General features: G+C 56.4%; 1 protein-coding gene across 1 annotated transcript in view; it reads left to right on the top strand.

The window, feature by feature from the left end:
* The window catches only part of LOC138100610 (cytochrome P450 2G1-like), a 49,198-nt gene extending 28,752 nt beyond the window's left edge, over window positions 1–20,446 (top strand). The window contains exons 6-10 of the mRNA XM_068998485.1: window positions 2,973–3,149; window positions 5,556–5,691; window positions 7,605–7,792; window positions 10,570–10,711; window positions 15,379–20,446. Of these exons, the coding sequence (XP_068854586.1) occupies window positions 2,973–3,149; window positions 5,556–5,691; window positions 7,605–7,792; window positions 10,570–10,711; window positions 15,379–15,560 (825 nt within the window). The 3' untranslated portion in view covers window positions 15,561–20,446. The remainder of the gene's footprint in view (window positions 1–2,972; window positions 3,150–5,555; window positions 5,692–7,604; window positions 7,793–10,569; window positions 10,712–15,378) is intronic.

Genomic DNA, 20,446 nt, shown 5'->3' with positions numbered 1-20,446 from the left:
TTGGTGCCATTTTTGGGATGGTTTTGGGGTGGGTTTTGCCTGGTTTTGGGGTGGATTTTGGGGTGGTTTTGGGGTGATTTTTCTGGATTTTTTGGGACAATTTTGGGGTTTTTTTGGGGGGGTGGGTTTTGGGGCCAATTTTAGGGTGGGATTTCGGGTATTTTTGAGGATTTTTTGGGGTGGTTTTTGAGGCATTTTGGGGTGGTTGTGGGGGAATTTTCAGGATGTTTTTGGGGTGGTTTTTGGGGTGGTTTTGGGGTGATTTTTCTGGATTTTTAGGGATGATTTGGGTTTTTTTTTTGTAGTGATTTTGGGGTGTTTTTTGGGGCATTTTGGGCTGTTTTGGGGACGTTTGGGGCTCCCCAAAGCTGTCCGACACGGCCGAGCCCTTCCTGTGGTTGGTGCCGGGCCCTCACCTGCGCATCCCGCGGCTCCTGGGGAGGATGAGGAGCTCTGGGGGCGTTTTGGGGGCGTTTTGGGGGTTTTGGGGTGGTTTTGGGGCCATTTTTGGGGTGGGTTTTGGGGTCACTTTTGGGGTGGGTTTCGGGGTATTTTTGAGGATGGTTTTGGGATGGTTTTGGGGTGGTTTTTGAGGTGTTTTGGGGTGGTTTTGAGGTCCTTTTTGGGGTGGTTTTGGGGAATTTGGGGATGGGTTTTGAGATTATTTTGGGATTTTTTGGGGTGGTTTTGGGGGATTTTTTTGGAGTGGTTTTGAGGGTTTTTTTTGGGGTGATTTGGGGATGTTTTTTGAGATTATTTTGGGATTGTTTTGGGGTGGTTTTGGGGGATTTTTTGGAGTGGTTTTGGGGTCACTTTTGGGGTGGTTTGGGGAATTTTTTTGAGGTGTTTTGGGGTTTTTTTTTGTGGGGGATTTTGGGGTGGTTTTTGAGGCGTTTTGGGGTGGTTTGGGGGAATTTTTGGGATGTTTTGGGGTGGGTTTTGCCTGGTTTTGGGGTGGATTTTGGGGTGGTTTTGGGGTGATTTTTCTGGATTTTTGGGGACAATTTCGGGGGTTTTTGGGGGTGGTTTTGGGGCAGGTTTGGGACGATTTCGGGGGGGTTTTTGGGGTGGTTTTGGTGTGGTTCTGGGACAATTTTGGGGTGGTTTTGGGGTGGATTTTGTTCTGGTTTTGGGGTGGGTTTTTCTGGATTTTTAGGGATGATTTTGGGGGTTTTTTTGTAGTGATTTTGGGGTGGTTTTGGGGGCATTTTGGGCTGTTTTGGGGACGTTTGGGGCTCCCCAAAGCTGTCCGACACGGCCGAGCCCTTCCTGTGGTTGGTGCCGGGCCCTCACCTGCGCATCCCGCGGCTCCTGGGGAGGATGAGGAGCTCTGGGGGCGTTTTGGGGGCGTTTTGGGGGTTTTGGGGTGGTTTTGGGGCCATTTTTGGGGTGGGTTTTGGGGTCACTTTTGGGGTGGGTTTTGGGGTATTTTTGAGGATGGTTTTGGGATGGTTTTGGGGTGCTTTTTGAGGTGTTTTGGGGTGGTTTTGAGGTCCTTTTTGGGGTGGTTTTGAGGTCCTTTTTGGGGCGGTTTTGGGGAATTTGGGGATGGGTTTTGAGATTATTTTGGGATTTTTTGGGGTGGTTTTGGGGGATTTTTTGGAGTGGTTTTGGGGTCACTTTTGGGGTGGTTTGGGGAATTTTTTTGAGGTGTTTTGGGTTTTTTTTTTTTGTGGGGGATTTAGGGGTGGTTTTTGAGGCGTTTTGGGGTGGTTTTGGTGCCATTTTTGGGATGTTTTTGGGGTGGGTTTTGCCTGGTTTTGGGGTGGATTTTGGGGTGGTTTTGGGGTGATTTTTCTGGATTTTTTGGGACAAGTTTGGGGGTTTTTTTGGGGGTGGTTTTGGGGTGGTTTTTGGGGTGGTTTTGGGGTGGATTTTGGTCTCGTTTTGGGGTGATTTTTCTGGATTTTTTGGGATGATTTCGGGGGGTTTTTGGGTGGGTTTTGGGGTATTGTTTTGGATGTTTTGGGGATGTTTTTGGGGTGGTTTTTGAGGTGTTTTGGGGTGGTTTTGGGGCGGTTCTGGGGTGGTTTTGGTGCCATTTTTGGGATGGTTTTGGGGTGGGTTTTGCCTGGTTTTGGGGTGGATTTTGGTCTGGTTTTGGGGTGATTTTTCTGGATTTTTTGGGGGTGATTTCAGGGGGGTTTTGGGGCAGGTTTGGACGGTTTTTGGGGTGGTTTTTGGGGCAATTTTGGGCTGTTTTGGGGACATTTGGGGCTCCCCAAAGCTGTCCGACACGGCCGAGCCCTTCCTGTGGTTGGTGCCGGGCCCTCACCTGCGCATCCCGCGGCTCCTGGGGAGGATGAGGAGCTCTGGGGGCGTTTTGGGGGCGTTTTGGGGGTTTTGGGGTGGTTTTGGGGCCATTTTTGGGGTGGGTTTTGGGGTCACTTTTGGGGTGGGTTTCGGGGTATTTTTGAGGATGGTTTTGGGATGGTTTTGGGGTGGTTTTTGAGGTGCTTTGGGGTGGTTTTGAGGTCCTTTTTGGGGTGGTTTTGAGGTCCTTTTTGGGGCGGTTTTGGGGAATTTGGGGATGGGTTTTGAGATTATTTTGGGATTTTTTGGGGTGGTTTTGGGGGATTTTTTGGAGTGGTTTTGAGGGGTTTTTTTGGGGTGATTTGGGGATGTTTTTTGAGATTATTTTGGGATTGTTTTGGGGTGGTTTTGGGGGATTTTTTGGAGTGGTTTTGGGGTCACTTTTGGGGTGGTTTGGGGAATTTTTTTGAGGTTTTTTTTTTTTTTTTTTTTTTGTGGGGGATTTAGGGGTGGTTTTTGAGGCGTTTTGGGGTGGTTTGGGGGAATTTTTGGGATGTTTTTGGGGTGTTTTTTGGGGTGGTTTTGGGATGATTTTTCTGGATTTTAGGGATGATTTTGGGGGGTTTTTTGTAGTGATTTTGGGGCAGTTTTGGGGGGTTTTTGGGGTGGTTTTTGGGGCAATTTTGGGCTGTTTTCGGGACATTTGGGGCTCCCCAAAGCTGTACGACATGGCCGAGTCCTTCCTGTGGTTGGTGCCGGGCCCTCACCTGCGCATCCCGCGGCTCCTGGGGAGGATGAGGAGCTTCATCGCCCGGCGCGTGCGCGACAACGCCCGGAGCCTCGACCCCCAGAGCCCCCGCGACTTCATCGACGCCTTCCTCATCCAGATGGAGAAGGTGGGGCTGGGGGAGGGGTCCTGGGGGGTCCTGGGGGGGTCGAAGGGGGGTTTGAGGGGTTTTGGGGGGTCCTGGGGGTGATTCCAGGTGCCCTCGAGGGGTCCTGGGGGGTCCGGGGGGTCCTGGGGGGGTTTAGGGGTGTCCTGGGCGGGTTTTGGGGGTGATTCCAGGTGCCCTCAAGGGGTCCTGGGGGGTCCTGGGGGGGTTTTGAGGGGATTTGGGGTGTCCTGGGGGGGTTTTGGGGGTGATTCCAGGTGCCCTCGAGGGGTTCTGGAGGGTCCTGGGGGGGTCGAAGGGGGTTTTGAGGGGTCTTGGGGGGTCCTGGGGGTGATTCCAGGTGCCCTCGAGGGGTTCTGGAGGGTCCTGGGGGGGTCGAAGGGGGTTTTGAGGGGTCTTGGGGGGTCCTGGGGGTGATTCCAGGTGCCCTCGAGGGGTCCTGGGGGATCCTGGAGGGTTTGGGGAGGGGTCCTGGGGGGAATTGAGGGGGTCAAAGGGGGTTTGGGGGGGTCTTGGGGGGTTTTGGGGGGTCCTGGGGGTGATTCCAGGTGCCCTCGAGGGGTCCTGGGGGGTCCTGGGGGGTTCTGGGGGTCCTTGGGGGGTCCTGGGGGATCCATGGGGGGTCCTGGGGGTGATTCCAGGTGCCCTCGAGAGGTCCTGGGGGGTCCTGGAGGGTTTGGGGAGGGGGTCCTGGGGGGGCTTGGGGGGGTCTAAGGGGGTTTGGGGGGATCTGGGGGGGTCCTGGGGGGTTTGGGGAGGGGTCCTGGGGGGTTTGGGGGGGTCGAAGGGGGTTTTGAGGGGCCTTGGGGGGTCCTGGGGGTGATTCCAGGTGCCCTCGAGGGGTCCTGGGGGGTCCTGGGGGGTCCTGGAGGGTTTGGGGAAGGGTCCTGGGGGGAATTGAGGGGGTCAAAGGGGGTTTGAGGGGGTCTTGGGGGTTTAGGGGGGTTTAGGGGGTGATTCCAGGTGCCCTCGAGGGGTCCTGGGGGGTCCTGGGGGGGTCAAAGGGGGGTTTTGAGGGGTCTTGGGGGGTCCTGGGGATGATTCCAGGTACCCTTGAGGGGTCCTGGGGGGTCCTGGGGGGGTTTAGGGGGGTTTTGGGGTGTCCTGGGGGGGTTTTGGGGGTGATTCCAGGTGCCCTCGAGGGGTCCTGGGGGGTCCTGGGGGGTCTTAGGGAGTTTGGGGAGGGGTCCTGGGGGGTCCTGGGGGGGTCAAAGGGGGTTTTGGGGTGTCCTGGGGGGGTTTTGGGGGTGATTCCAGGTGCCCTCGAGGGGTCCTGGGGGGTCCTGGGGGGTTTGGGGAGGGGTCCTGGGAGGGTTTTGGGGGGTCTTGGGGGGTTCCTGGGGTCATTCCCGGGTTTCGGGGTCGGTTTTGGGGCGGATTTCCGGGTTTTTCCCAGGAAAAGGGCGACCCCAACTCCGAGTTCACCCTGGAGAACCTGGAGCACTTTTGGGATCCTGGGTGGGATTTTGGGGTCAATTTGGGGCCGTTCCTGGATTTTGGGGCCATTCCCAGATTTTTGGGGTCGTTCCTGGATTTCGGGGTCGATTTTGGGGCGGATTTCCGGGTTTTTCCCAGGAAAAGGGCGACCCCAACACCGAGTTCACATTGGAGAACCTGGAGCAGTTTTGGGATCCTGGGTGGGATTTTGGGGTCAATTTGGGGCCTTTCCTGGATTTTTGGGGTCGTTCCCAGATTTTGGGGTCGATTTTGGGGCGGATTTCCGGGTTTTTCCCAGGAAAAGGATGATCCTGAATCCGAGTTAACCCTGGAGAACCTGGAGCATTTTTGGGATCCTGGGTGGGATTTTGGGGTCAATTTGGGGCCTTTCCTGGATTTTTGGGGTCGTTCCCAGATTTCGGGGTCGATTTTGGGGTGGATTTCCGGGTTTTTCCCAGGAAAAGGATGATCCTGAATCCGAGTTAACCCTGGAGAACCTGGAGCACTTTTGGGATCCTGGGTGGGATTTTGGGGTCAATTTGGGGCCGTTCCTGGATTTTGGGGCCATTCCCAGATTTTTGGGGTCGTTCCTGGATTTCGGGGTTGATTTTGGGGCGGATTTCCGGGTTTTTCCCAGGAAAAGGGCGACCCCAACACCGAGTTCACCCTGGAGAACCTGGAGCATTTTTGGGATCCTGGGTGGGATTTTGGGGTCAATTTGGGGCCTTTCCTGGGTTTTTGGGGTCGCTCCCAGATTTCGGGGTCGATTTTGGGGTGGATTTCCGGGTTTTTCCCAGGAAAAGGACAATCCCAACACCGCACCCTGGAGAACCTGGAGCACTTTTGGGATCCTGGGTGGGATTTTGGGGTCAATTTGGGGCCATTCCTGGATTTTGGGGCCATTCCTGGATTTTTGGGGTCGTTCCCAGATTTTGGGGTCGATTTTGGGGCGGATTTCCGGGTTTTTCCCAGGAAAAGGACAATCCCAACACCGAGTTCACCCTGGAGAACCTGGAGCTGACCACCCTGAACCTTTTCTTCGCCGGCACCGAGACCGTGAGCTCCACGCTGCGCTTCGGCCTCCTCTTCCTCATGCGGCACCCCCCACGTCGAAGGTGGGACCCCAGACCCAATTCCCAAATCCCCCAACCCCAAACCCCCTCCCCAAATCCCCCTCCCCAATTTCCAAATCCCAATCCCCAATTTCCAAATCCCCCAAATCCCCCAATTCCCAAATCCCGATCCCCAAATCCCCACATCCCCAAATCCCCCAATACCCAAATCCCCCAATTCCCAAATCCCCGATCCCCAAATCCCCACATCCCCCAAATCCCCCCAATTCCCAAATCCCAATCCCCAAGTCCCCCAATCCCAAATCCCCCAATTCCCAAATCCCCCAAATCCCCAATCCCCAATCCCCCACATCCCCAAATCCCAATTCCCAAATCCCCCCAATCCCAAATCCCCAAATCCCAATCCCCAAATCCCCCAATATCCCAAATCCTCCAATCCCCCAATTCCCAAATCCACCAAATCCCCCAAATCCCCCAAATCCCCAATCCCCCAACCCCAAATCCCAATCCCCAAACCCCAATTCCCAAACCCCAAACCCCCAAATCCCCCCAATTCCCAAATCCCAATCCCCAAACCCCCCAATCCCCACATCCCCAAATCCCTATTCCCAAATCCCCCAATCCCCCCAATCCCAAACCCCCCAATCCCCCAATCCCCCAAATCCCCAAATCCCAAATCCCAATCCCCAAACCCCCCCAATCCCCACATCCCAAATCCCCCAATCCCCCCAACCCCCAACCCCAAATCCCCCAAACCCCAATTCCCAAACCCCCCCAATCCCCACATCCCAAATTCCCCAATTCCCAATCCCCATACCCCCCAATCCCAAATCCCAATCCCCAAATCCCCCAAACCCCAAACCCCAATTCCCAAACCCCCCAAATCCCAAATCCCCAATCCCCCAATTCCCAAACTCCAATTCCCAAACCCCAATCCCCAAACCCCAAACCCCCCAATCCCCACATCCCAAACCCCCCAACCCCAAATCCCAATCCCCAAATCCCAATCCCCAAACCCTAAATCCCAAACCCTAATCCCCAAATCCCTCAACCCCAAATCCCCCAACCCCAAACCCCCCCATTCCCAAACCCCCAAACCCCCAATCCCCAAACCTCAAACCCCCCAACCCCAAACCCCCCAAACCCCAATCCCCAAACCCCCCAATCCCAAACCCCCCAACCCCAAATCCCAATACCCAAACCCCAATTCCCAAATCCCAATCCCCAAACCCCCCAATCCCAATCCCCCAATCCCCACATCCCAAACCCCAAACCCCCCAAACCCCAAATCCCAATTCCCAAACCCCAAACCCCCCAATCCCCCCAATCCCAAACCCCCCAATCCCCCAATCCCCACATCCCAAACCCCAAACCCCCCAAACCCCAAATCCCAATTCCCAAACCCCAAACCCCCCAATCCCCCCAATCCCAAACCCCCCAATCCCAATCCCCCAATCCCCCCAATCCCAAACCCCCCAATCCCAAACCCCCCAAACCCCACATCCCAAACCCCCCAACCCCAAATCCCCCAAACCCCAATTCCCAAACCCCCCAATCCCAAATCCCAATCCCCAAATCCCAATTCCCAAATCCCCCCAACCCCAACCCCAAATCCCCCAAACCCCAATTCCCAAATCCCCCAATCCCCCCAATCCCAAACCCCCCAATCCCAAATCCCAATCCCCAAATCCCCCAATCCCAAACCCCCCAATCCCAATCCCCCAATCCCCCCAAACCCCAAACCCCAAATCCCAATCCCCTAATCCCCCCAAATCCCCCAACCCCAAACCCCCCAATTCCCAAACCCCCCAATCCCAATCCCCCAATCCCCCCAATCCCAAACCCCCCAATCCCAATCCCCCAATCCCCCAATTCCCAAACCCCAAACCCCAAACCCCCCAATTCCCAAACCCCCCAAACCCCAAATCCCGCCTCCCGCCGTTCCCAGAGAAGGTTTCCGAGGAGATCTCGCGGGTTGTGGGGTCGGGCCGTGCCCCGGCGCTCTCGGACCGGCCCCGAATGCCCTTCACGGAGGCCACGCTCCACGAGATCCAGCGCTGCAGCGACCTCCTGCCCATGAACGTCCCGCACCGCCTGACCCGCGAGGCCAGCTTCCGCGGCTACCGCATCCCCAAGGTGGCCACAAGGGGACCCCGACGGGCACCACGGGGGCCACCGTGGCCGCTACGGCCACGGGGAGTTGTCCGGTGACCACTGTGGCCACTATGGGCGCTATGGCCGCGGGGACTCGTACGGTCACCACTGTGGTCACTATGGCCACTGGGACTCGTACGGTGATCACTATGGCCACTATGGCCACAGGGACTCCTATGGGCACCACGGGGGCCACCGTGGCCGCTACGGCCACGGGGAGTTGTGCGGTGACCACTGTGGCCACTATGGGCGCTATGGCCGCGGGGACTCGTACGGTGACCACGATGGCCACTATGGCCATGGGGACTCGTCTGGTGACCACTGTGGCCACTATGGCCGCTATGGCCAGAGGGGACTCCTATGGGCACCACTGTGGCTATGATGGCCACTATGGCCACAGGGACTCATCCGGTGACCGCTATGGCCACTATGGCCACAGGGACTCGTCCAGTGACCACTGTGGCCACTATGGCCACTATGGCCATGGGGACTCCTACGGTCACCACTGTGGCCACGATGGCCATGGGAACCCATACGGTGATCACTATGGCCACTGTGGTCACGATGGCCGCTATGGCCACAGGGACTCGTCCAGTGACCACAATGGCCACTATGGCCACAGGGACTCCTACGGGCACCACGGGGGCCACCATGGCCACTATGGCCACGGGGACTCCTACGGTCACCACTGTGGCCACAATGGCCACTATGGCCACAGGGACTCGTCCCGTGACCACTGTGGTCACAATGGCCACTATGGCCACAGGGACTCCTACAGGCACCACGGGGGACACGATGGCCATGGGAAACCCTACGGTGATCGCTATGGCCACTATGGCCACAATGGCCAGAGGGACTCGTCCGGTGACCACTATGGCCACTATGGCCACAGGAACCCCTACAGTCACCACTGTGGCCACAATGGCCACTATGGCCACAGGGACCCTTCCCATGACCACAATGGCCACAATGGCCACAGGAACCTCTACGGTCACCACGGGGGACACTATGGCCACTATGGCCACAGGGACCACAGGGACCCTTCCCATGACCACAATGGCCACAATGGCCACAATGGCCACAGGGACTTGTCCGGTGACCACTATGGCCACAATGGCCACGGGGACTCGTCCAGTGACCACTGTGGCCACTATGGCCACTATGGCCGCAGGGACTCGTCTGGTGACCACGATGGCCACTATGGCCACAGGGAGTCGTCCAGTGACCCCTATAGCCACTATGGCCACAGGGACCCGTTCGGTGACCACTATGGCCACTATGGCCACAATGACCACAGGGACCCCAGGGACCTTGCCGGGGACCCTCCCGGTGACCACGATGGCCACTATGGCCGCAGGGACCCGTCCGGTGACCACAATGGCTACAGTGACCCCAAGGACCCTTCCAATGACCCCATTGACCCTTCCAATGACCCCAAGGACCCTTCCAGTGACCACCATGACCCCAAATGATGCCAATGACCCCTTTAATGACCCCAATGACTCCTCCAACGACCCCAAGGACCCTTCCAATGACCCCAATGACCCCAATGACCCCAAAACCCCTTCCAATGACCCCAATGACCCCAATAACCCCAAAACCCCTTCCAATGACCCCAAAACCCCTTCCAATGACCCCAATGACCCCAATGACCCCAAATCCCTTCCAATGACCCCAATGACCCCAAAATCCCTTCCAGTGACCCCAATGACCCCAAAACCCCTTCCAATGACCCCAATGACCCCAATGACCCCAAATCCCTTCCAATGACCCCAATGACCCCAAAATCCCTTCCAGTGACCCCAATGACTCTTCCAATGACCCCAAGGACCATTCCAATGACCCCAGTGATCCCAATGACCCCAATGACCATTCCAATGACCCCAATGACCATTCCAATGACCCCAATGACCCCATGGATCCCAGTGACCCCAAGGAACCTTCCAGTGACCCCAATGACCCCAGTGACCCTTCCAGTGACCCCATTGACCCTTCCAATGACCCCAAAGACCCCAATGACCCTTCCAGTGACCACCATGACCCCAAATGATGCCAATGACCCCTTTAATGACCCCAATGACTCCTCCAACGACCCCAAGGACCCTTCCAATGACCCCAATGACCCCAAAACTTCTTCCAATGACCCCAATGACCCCAATGACCCCAAAATCCCTTCCAGTGACCCCAATGACCCCAAAACCCCTTCCAATGACCCCAATGACCATTCCAATGACTCCGATGACTCCAATGACCCCAAAACCTCTTCCAATGACCCAATGACCCCAAAATCCCTTCCTGTGACTCCAATGACCCCAAAATCCCTTCCTGTGACTCCAATGACCCCAAAACCTCTTCCAATGACCCCAATGACCATTCCAATGATTCCAATGACCCCAATGACCCCAAAAACCCTTCCAATGACCCCAATGACTCTTCCAATGACCTCAAAAACCCTTCCAATGACCCCAATGACCCCAATGACCCCAAAAACCCTTCCAATGACTCCAATGACCCCAAAACCCCTTCCAATGACCCCAATGACCCCAATGACCCCAAAAACCCTTCCAATGACCCCATTGACCCCATAACCCCTTCCAATGACCCCAAAGACCATTCCAATGACTCCAATGACCCCATTGACCCCAAAACCCCTTCCAGCAACCCCATTGACCCTAATGACTGTTCCAATGACCCCAAACGACCCCAAATGACCCCTCCGACCCCAAATGACCCCTCTGCCCCCACAACTGACCCCACAGGGCATGGACGTGTACCCGGTGCTCAGCTCGGCCCTAAACGACCCCAAATCCTTCAAGAACCCCCAAAACTTCGACCCCGGGAACTTCCTGGATGAGCAGGGCCAGTTCCAGCGCAACGAGGCCTTCATGCCCTTCTCGGCCGGTAGCGATCCCAAAAATACCCTAAAACCTCCTGCGGGGCTCCCGGACCCTTTTGGGATCCCCTAAATCCTTTTTGGGGCTCCCGGACCCTTTTGGGATCCCCTAAAGCCTTCTTGGGGCTCCCGGACCCTTTTGGGATCCCCTAAATCCTTTTTGGGGCTCCCAGACCCTTTTGGGATCCCCTAAAGCGCTCCCAGACCCTTTTGGGATCCCCTAAAGCCTTTTTGGGGCTCCCAGACCCTTTTGGGATCCCAAAAATCCCGTAAATCCTTTGGGGAGGGATTCCAAACCCTTTTGGAATCCCCCAAAAATTCCCCAAATCCCATCAATCCCATCAATCATTGGGGTGGGGCCTTAAATCCTTTTGGGATCCCCCTAAAGCCTTTTTGCGGCTCCCAGACCCTTTTGGAATCCCCTAAAACCTTTTTGGGGCTCCCAGACCCTTTTGGGATCCCAAAAATCCCATAAAGCCTTTGGGGGGGACTCCAAACCCTTTTGGGATCCCAAAAATCCCATAAAGCCTTTGGGGGGGACTCCAAACCCTTTTGGGATCCCAAAAATCCCATAAAGCCTTTGGGGGGGACTCCAAACCCTTTTGGGATCCCAAAAATCCCATAAATCCTTTGGGGGGACTCCAGACCCTTTTGGGATCCCAAAAATCCCATAAATCCTTTGGGGGGGACTTCAGACCCTTTTGGGATCCCAAAAATCCCATAAATCCTTTGGGGGGGACTCCAAACCCTTTTGGGATCCCCAAAAAAACCCCAAATCCCATCAATCCCATAAATCATTGGGGTGGGGCCTTAAATCCTTTTGGGATCCCCTAAAGCCTTTTTGGGGCTCCCAGACTCTTTTGGGATCCCAAAAAGTCCCATAAATTCCCTAAATCCTTTGGGAGGACTCCCAAATCCTTTTGGGATCCCCTAAATCCTTTTTGGGTCTCCCAGACCCTTTTGGGATCCCCTAAATCCTTTTGGGGGCTCCCAGACCCTTTTGGGATCCCCTAAATCCTCAGGGGGCTCCCCAAGGCCTTCGTGCCCTTCTCGGCCAGTACCGATCCCAAAAAGCCCAAAAATCCCATAAATCCTTGGGGGGACTCCAAACCCTTTTGGGATCCCCTAAATCCTTTTTGGGGCTCCCAGACCCTTTTGGGATCCCCTAAATCCTTTTTGGGGCTCCCAGACCCTTTTGGGATCCCCTAAAGCCTTTTTGGGGCTCCCAGACCCTTTTGGGATCCCAAAAATCCCGTAAATCCTTTGGGGAGGGATTCCAAACCCTTTTGGGATCCCCAAAAAACCCCCAAATCCCATCAATCCCATCAATCATTGGGGTGGGGCCTTAAATCCTTTTGGGATCCCCTAAAGCCTTTTTGGGGCTCCCAGACCCTTTTGGGATCCCAAAAATCCCATAAAGCCTTTGGGGGAGACTCCAGACCCTTTTGGGATCCCAAAAATCCCATAAAACCCCTGGGGGGGACTCTGGACCCTTTAGGGATCCCAAAAATCCCATAAAGCCTTTGGGGGGAGGGATTCCAAACCCTTTTGGGATCCCCAAAAAACCCCCAAATCCCATCAATCCCATCAATCATTGGGGTGGGGCCTTAAATCCTTTTGGGATCCCCTAAAGCCTTTTTGGGGCTCCCAGACCCTTTTGGGATCCCCTAAAGCCTTTTTGGGGCTCCCAGACCTTCTTGGGATCCCCTAAAGCCTTTTTGGGGCTCCCAGACCCTTTTGGGATCCCAAAAATCCCATAAATCCTTTGGGGGGGACTCCAGACCCTTTTGGGATCCCCAAAAATTCCCCAAATCCCATCAATCCCATCAATCATTGGGGTGGGGCCTTAAATCCTTTTGGGATCCCCTAAAGCCTTTTTGGGGCTCCCAGACCCTTTTGGGATCCCCTAAATCCCATAAATCCCCTAAATCCTTTGGGAGGACTCCCAAATCCTTTTGGGATCCCCTAAAGCCTTTTTGGGGCTCCTAGACCCTTTTGGGATCCCAAAAAAATCCTTAAGGATCCCCTAAATCCCCTAAATCCATGGGGGGAGACCCCAACCCTTTTGGGATCCCCTAAATCCTTGGAGAAGGGTCCAGACCCTTTTGGGATCCCCCCAGACCCTTTTGGGACCCCCAACCTTGAAACCCCCAGACCCTTTTGGGACCCCCGCCCCCTTTTGGGATCCCGGCCCCCAAAACCCCCAGACCCTTTTGGGATCCCCCCAAATCCTTTGGGATCCCCCAAATCCTTTGGGATCTCCGAACTCCATTGCCCCCAGACCCTTTTGGGACCTCCCAGACCCTTTAGGGATCCCCCAGACCCTTTTGGGACCCCCAGACCCTTTTAGGACCCCCAGACCCTTTTGGGACCCCCATCCTGTTACCCCCAGACCCTTTTGGGATCCCCAGACCCTTTTGGGACCCCCGCCCCCCTTTGGGATCCCTGCCCCCAAAACCCCCGGACCCATTTGGGATCCCCCAGACCCTTTAGAGTCCCCCAGACCCTTTTGGGATCCCCCAAATCCTTTGGGATCCCCCAAATCCTTTGGGATCTCCGAACCCCATTGCCCCCAGACCCTTTTGGGACCCCCAGACCCTTTTAGGACCCCCAGACCCTTTTGGGACCCCCAGACCCTTTAGGGACCCCCAGACCCTTTTGGGATCCCCATCCTGTAACCCCCAGACCCTTTTGGGACCCCCAGACCCTTTAGGGACCCCCCAGACCCTTTTGGGATCCCCCAGCCCTGTTACCCCCAGACCCTTTTGGGATCCCCAGATCCTTTTGGGACCTCCAGCCCTGAAACCCCCAGACCCTTTTGGGATCCCCCAGACCCTTTAGGACCCCCCCACCCCATTTCGGGGGTCTCCCCCTGACGCCCCCTCCCCATTTCAGGGAAGCGGCTGTGCCTGGGGGAGGGGCTGGCGCGGATGGAGCTGTTCCTGTTCCTCACCCCGAAACCCCCAGACCCTTTTGGGACCCCCATCCTGTTACTCCCAGACCCTTTTAGGATCCCCCAGACCCTTTTGGAACCACCCCAGACTGTTTTGGGACCCCCAGACCCTTTTGGGACCCCCAACCCCGAAACCCCCAGACCCTTTTAGGATCCCCCAGACCCTTTTAGGACCCCCAGCCCTGAAACCCCCAGACCCTTTTGGGACCACCCCAGACCCCTTTAGGACCCCCAGACCCTTTCGGGACCGTCCCATCCTGTTACCCCCAGACCCTTTAGGGACCCCCAGACCCTTTTGGGACCCTCCCCCAGCCCTGAAACCCCCAGACCCTTTTGGGACCCCCAACCCTGTTACCCCCAGACCCTTTTGGGACCCTCGCCCCCTTTTGGGATCCCAAGCCCTGAAACCCCCAGACCCGTTTTGGACCCTCCCCCATCCTGTTACCCCCAGACCCTTTTAGGACCCCCAGATCCTTTTGGGACCCCCAACCCCGAAACCCCCAGACCCTTTAGGGACCCCCCCACCCCATTTCGGGGGTCTCCCCCTGACGCCCCCTCCCCATTTCAGGGAAGCGGCTGTGCCTGGGGGAGGGGCTGGCGCGGATGGAGCTGTTCCTGTTCCTCACCCCGAAACCCCCAGACCCTTTAGGGACCCCCAGACCCTTTTGGGATCCCCCACCCCTGAAACCCCCAGACCCTTTTGGGACCCCCAGACCCTTGTGGGACCCCCAGCCCTGAAATCCCCAGACCCTTTTAGGATCCCCCAGACCCTTTTTGGACCCCTAGATCCTTTTGGGACCCCCAACCCCGAAACCCCCAGACCCTTTAGGGACCCCCCCACCCCATTTCGGGGGTCTCCCCCTGACGCCCCCTCCCCATTTCAGGGAAGCGGCTGTGCCTGGGGGAGGGGCTGGCGCGGATGGAGCTGTTCCTGTTCCTCACCCCGAAACCCCCAGACCCTTTAGGGACCCCCAGACCCTTTTGGGATCCCCCACCCCTGAAACCCCCAGACCCTTTTGGGACCCCCAGACCCTTGTGGGACCCCCAGCCCTGAAATCCCCAGACCCTTTTAGGATCCCCCAGACCCTTTTTGGACCCCTAGATCCTTTTGGGACCCCCAACCCCGAAACCCCCAGACCCTTTAGGGACCCCCCCACCCCATTTCGGGGGTCTCCCCCTGACGCCCCCTCCCCATTTCAGGGAAGCGGCTGTGCCTGGGGGAGGGGCTGGCGCGGATGGAGCTGTTCCTGTTCCTCACCCCGAAACCCCCAGACCCTTTTGGGACCCCCAGACCCTTTTGGGACCCCCAGACCCTTTTAGGACCCCCAGCCCCGAAACCCCCAGACCCTTTTGGGACCACCCCAGACTGTTTTGAGACCCCCAGACCCTTTGGGGACCCCCAGACCCTTTTGGGACCCCCGCCCCCTTTTGGGATCCCCCATCCTGTAACCCCCAGACCCTTTTGGGACCCCCAGACCCTTTTGGGACCCCCAACCCCGAAACCCCCAGACCCTTTTAGGATCCCCCAGACCCTTTTAGGACCCCCAGCCCTGAAACCCCCAGACCCTTTTGGGACCACCCCAGACTGTTTTGGGACCTCCAGACCCTTTTAGGACCCCCAGACCCTTTGCGACCCCCCCAACCCTGTTACCCCCAGACCCATTTGGGACCCCCCCCACCCCATTTCGGGGGTCTCCCCCTGACGCCCCCTCCCCATTTCAGGGAAGCGGCTGTGCCTGGGGGAGGGGCTGGCGCGGATGGAGCTGTTCCTGTTCCTCACCACGATCCTCCAGCGCCTCCGGCCCCAACCCCTGGGACCCCCCGAGGAGGTGCCCACGACCCCCCTGGAGAGCGGCTTCGCCAAAATCCCCCCCCGCTACGAGCTGCGCATGGTGCCGCGATGAGACCCCTCCCCAAATTCCCACCCCTGAGACCCCTCCCCAAATCCACCACTGAGACCCCTCCCAAAATTCGGGAATCCCCCACAAATCAAGGGAAATTCCCCCAAAGTCCTCCCCAAAATCCACCCCAAACCCCTCCTCAAAATCAGGATTCCCCCCAAGACCCCTCCCCAAATTCCCAGCCCTCCAAGACCCCTCCCAAAATTCGGGAATCCCCCACAAATCAAGGGAAATTCCCCCAAAATCCACCCCGAAATCCATCCCCCCGCTACGAGCTGCGCATGGTGCCGCGATGAGACCCCTCCCCAAATTCACCCTGAGACCCCTCCCCAAATTCACCCTGAGACCCCTCCTCACACACGGGAATCCCCCACAAATCAAGGGAAATTCCCCCAAAATCCTCCCCCAAATCAGGATTTCCCCCGAGACCCCTCCTCAAATTCCCACCCCTCGAGACCCCTCCCCAAATTCACCCTGAGACCCCTCCCCAAATTCACCCCAGAGACCCCTCCTCACACACGGGAATCCCTCACAAATCAAGGGAAATTCCCCCAAAATCCACCCCAAAATCCACCCCCCCACTACGAGCTGCGCATGGTGCCGCGATGAGACCCCTCCCCAAATTCACCCTGAGACCCCTCCCAAAATTCGGGAATCCCTCACAAATCAAGGGAAATTCCCCCAAAATCTGCCCCAAAATCCATCCTGAACCCCTCCCCAAAATCAGGATTCCCCCCAAGACCCCTCCCCAAATTCGGGAACGACCCCAAATCAAGGGAAATTCCCCCAAAATCCACCCCAAAATCCACCCCAAACCCTTCCCCAAAATCAGGATTCCCCCCGAGACCCCTCCCCAAATTCGGGAACGACCCCAAATCAAGGGAAATTCCCCCAAAATCCACCCCAAAATCCATCCCAAACCCTTCCCCAAAATCAGGATTTCCCTTGAGACCCCTCCCCAAATTCCCACCCCCCCAAGACCCCTCCACAAATTCGGGAACGACCCCAAATCAATGGAAATTCCCCCAAAATCCCCCCCCGCTACGAGCTGCGCATGGTGCCGCGATGAGACCCCTCCCCAAATTCCCACCCCTGAGACCCCTCCCCAAATCCACCACTGAGACCCCTCCCAAAATTCGGGAATCCCCCACAAATCAAGGGAAATTCCCCCAAAATCCACCCCAAAATCCACCCCCCCACTACGAGCTGCGCATGGTGCTGCGATGAGACCCCTCCCCAAATTCCCACCCCTCGAGACCCCTCCCCAAATTCCCACCCCTCAAGACCCCTCCCAAAATTTGGGAACGACCCCAAATCAAGGGAAATTCCCCCAAAATCCACCCCGAAATCAGGATTCCCCCCGCTACGAGCTGCACATGGTGCCGCGATGAGACCCCTCCCCAAATTCCCACCCCTGAGACCCCTCCCCAAATCCACCACTGTGACCCCTCCCAAAATTCGGGAATCCCCCACAAATCAAGGGAAATTTCCCCCAAATCCACCCCAAACCCTTCCCCAAAATCAGGATTCCCCCCGAGACCCCTCCCCAAATTCGGGAACGACCCCAAATCAAGGGAAATTCCCCCAAAATCCTCCCCAAAATCAGGATTCCCCCCGAGACCCCTCCCCAAATTCGGGAACGACCCCAAATCAAGGGAAATTCCCCCAAAATCCTCCCCAAAATCAGGATTCCCCCCAAGACCCCTCCCCAAATTCCCAGCCCTCCAAGACCCCTCCCAAAATTCGGGAATCCCCCACAAATCAAGGGAAATTCCCCCAAAATCCTCCCCAAAATCAGGATTCCCCCCAAGACCCCTCCCCAAATTCCCAGCCCTCCAAGACCCCTCCCAAAATTCGGGAATCCCCCACAAATCAAGGGAAATTCCCCCAAAATCCACCCCGAAATCAGGATTCCCCCCGCTACGAGCTGCACATGGTGCCGCGATGAGACCCCTCCCCAAATTCCCACCCCTCGAGACCCCTCCCCAAATCCACCCCTCGAGACCCCTCCCAAAATTCGGGAACGACCCCAAATCAAGGGAAATTCCCCCAAAATCCACCCCGAAATCAGGATTCCCCCCGCTACGAGCTGCGCATGGTGCCGCGATGAGACCCCTCCCCAAATTCCCACCCCTGAGACCCCTCCCCAAATTCACCCTCAAGGCCCCTCCTCACACACGGGAATCCCTCACAAATCAAGGGAAATTCCCCCAAAATCCACCCCAAAATCCATCCCAAACCCTTCCCCAAAATCAGGATTTCCCTTGAGACCCCTCCCCAAATTCCCACCCCCCCAAGACCCCTCCACAAATTCGGGAACGACCCCAAATCAATGGAAATTCCCCCAAAATCCCCCCCCGCTACGAGCTGCGCATGGTGCCGCGATGAGACCCCTCCCCAAATTCACCCCTGAGACCCCTCCCCAAATTCACCCCAGAGACCCCTCCTCACACACAGGAATCCCTCACAAATCAAGGGAAATTCCCCCAAAATCCTCCCCAAAATCAGGATTCCCCCCAAGACCCCTCCCCAAATTACCACCCCCCCCAGAGACCCCTCCCCAAATTCACCCCAGAAACCCCTCCCCAAATTCACCCCAGAGACCCCTCCCAAAATTCGGGAACGACCCCAAATCAAGGGAAATTCCCCCAAAATCCACCCCGAAATCAGGATTCCCCCCGCTACGAGCTGCGCATGGTGCCGAGATGAGACCCCTCCCCAAATTCACCCTGAGACCCCTCCCCAAATTCACCCTCAAGGCCCCTCCTCACACACGGGAATCCCCCACAAATCAAGGGAAATTCCCCCAAAATCTGCCCCAAAATCAGGATTCCCCCCAAGACCCCTCCCCAAATTCGGGAACGACCCCAAATCAAGGGAAATTCCCCCAAAATCCACCCCAAAATCCATCCCAAACCCTTCCCCAAAATCAGGATTTCCCTTGAGACCCCTCCCCAAATTCCCACCCCCCCAAGACCCCTCCACAAATTCGGGAACGACCCCAAATCAATGGAAATTCCCCCAAAATCCCCCCCCGCTACGAGCTGCGCATGGTTCTGCGATGAGACCCCTCCCCAAATTCACCCCTGAGACCCCTCCCCAAATTCACCCTGAGACCCCTCCCAAAATTCACCCCTGAGACCTGTCCTCACACACAGGAATCCCTCACAAATCAAGGGAAATTCCCCCAAAATACACCCTGAAATCCCCCCCCGCTACGAGCTGCGCATGGTGCTGCGATGAGACCCCTCCCCAAATTCCCACCCCTCGAGACCCCTCCCAAAATTTGGGAACGACCCCAAATCAAGGGAAATTCCCCCAAAATCCACCCCGAAATCAGGATTCCCCCCGCTACGAGCTGCGCATGGTGCCGCGATGAGACCCCTCCCCAAATTCACCCTGAGACCCCTCCCCAAATTCACCCTGAGACCCCTCCTCACACACGGGAATCCCTCACAAATCAAGGGAAATTCCCCCAAAATCCGCCCCAAAATCCATCCTGAACCCCTCCCCAAAATCAGGATTCCCCCCGAGACCCCTCCCCAAATTCGGGAACGACCCCAAATCAACGGAAATTCCCCCAAAATCCTCCCCAAAATCAGGATTCCCTCCAAGACCCCTCCCCAAATTTCCAACCTCGGGAATGCCCCAAATCAACTGAAATTCCCTCAAAATCCACCCCAAAAATCCCCCCCTCAAACCCCAAATTCCCCCCAAAATTCGCCCCAAATGATCCCAAATTCTTCCCAAAAACCCCCAAATTCCCCCCCTCAAACCCCAAATTCCCTGAAAAACCCAAAAATTCCCAAGTACCCCAAATTCCCCCCTAAAATCCCCAAATTCCCCCCTAAAATCCCCAAATTTCCCCCTAAAATCCCCAAATTCCCCCAAAATCCCCAAATTCCCCCCCAAACCCCAAACTCTTTCCAAAAAACCCCCAAATTTCTCCCAAAACCCCAATTTTCCCCCCCAAATTTCCCCCAAAACCCCAGTTTTTCCCCCCAAAATTTTCCCAACCCCCCCCAAAATCCCAAATTCCCCTCCCAAAATCCCAAAACTCCCCCGAAAACCCCCAAATTCCCCTCCCCAAACCCCCAAATTCCCCCCCCAAAAATCCCAAAACTCCCCCAAAACCTCCAAAATTCCCCCTAAAATCCCCAAATTCCCCCCCAAAATTCCCCTAAAACCCCCAAAATACCCCCCAAAACCCCCAAATTCCCCTCCCAAAACCCCAAAATTCCCCCAAAATCCCAAATTCCCCTCCCCAAACCCCCAAATTCCCCCCCAAAAATCCCAAAATCCCCCCCCAAAACCCCAAAATCCCCCTAAAACCCCCCAAATCCCCCCAAAATCTCGACCCCCCCCCAAAAAAAAAGCTGAAAACGTAAATTTTTTATTTCACATTTTCACACACGGATTTGGGGGGGGGGGGACCCCCAAAATTCCCGGTTGGTTTGGGGGGGGGGGGGCTTTTTGGGGGGGGGTCTTCCCACTTTTTTTTCCCACCCCCGGCGACCCCTCCCCAAATTTCCCCCCCCCTCCCCCCTCCCAAAAAAAGTGCAAATAAATAAAAAAAGGGAAAAAGAAGAAAAAAAAAAAGCGGGAAAAAAAGACCCCCCCCCAATTTGGGGAGAGGGGGAGGGGGACGGAAAAAAATTGGGGGGGGGTTGGGAATTTGAGAGTGCGACCCCCCCCCAAAAAAAAATTGGGGGAGGGTGGAGACCCCTCCCCCCCAAAAAAAAAATCCCACAGCAAAAACACCCAAAAAAGGCAAAAAAAATGAAAGCAGGGGAGGGGTCCCCAAATTTTGGGGGGACACCCCTCCCCAAAAAAAAAAACCGCGTCAAGAAGGGGGGACCCCCCCCCCCAAATAAAGCGGGGACCCCCCC

This window comes from Aphelocoma coerulescens, unplaced genomic scaffold (genome assembly GCF_041296385.1).
Source record: "Aphelocoma coerulescens isolate FSJ_1873_10779 unplaced genomic scaffold, UR_Acoe_1.0 HiC_scaffold_118, whole genome shotgun sequence".
In the NCBI taxonomy this organism is placed as follows: domain Eukaryota; kingdom Metazoa; phylum Chordata; class Aves; order Passeriformes; family Corvidae; genus Aphelocoma; species Aphelocoma coerulescens.
This window is presented reverse-complemented; position numbering and strand designations above follow the sequence as displayed.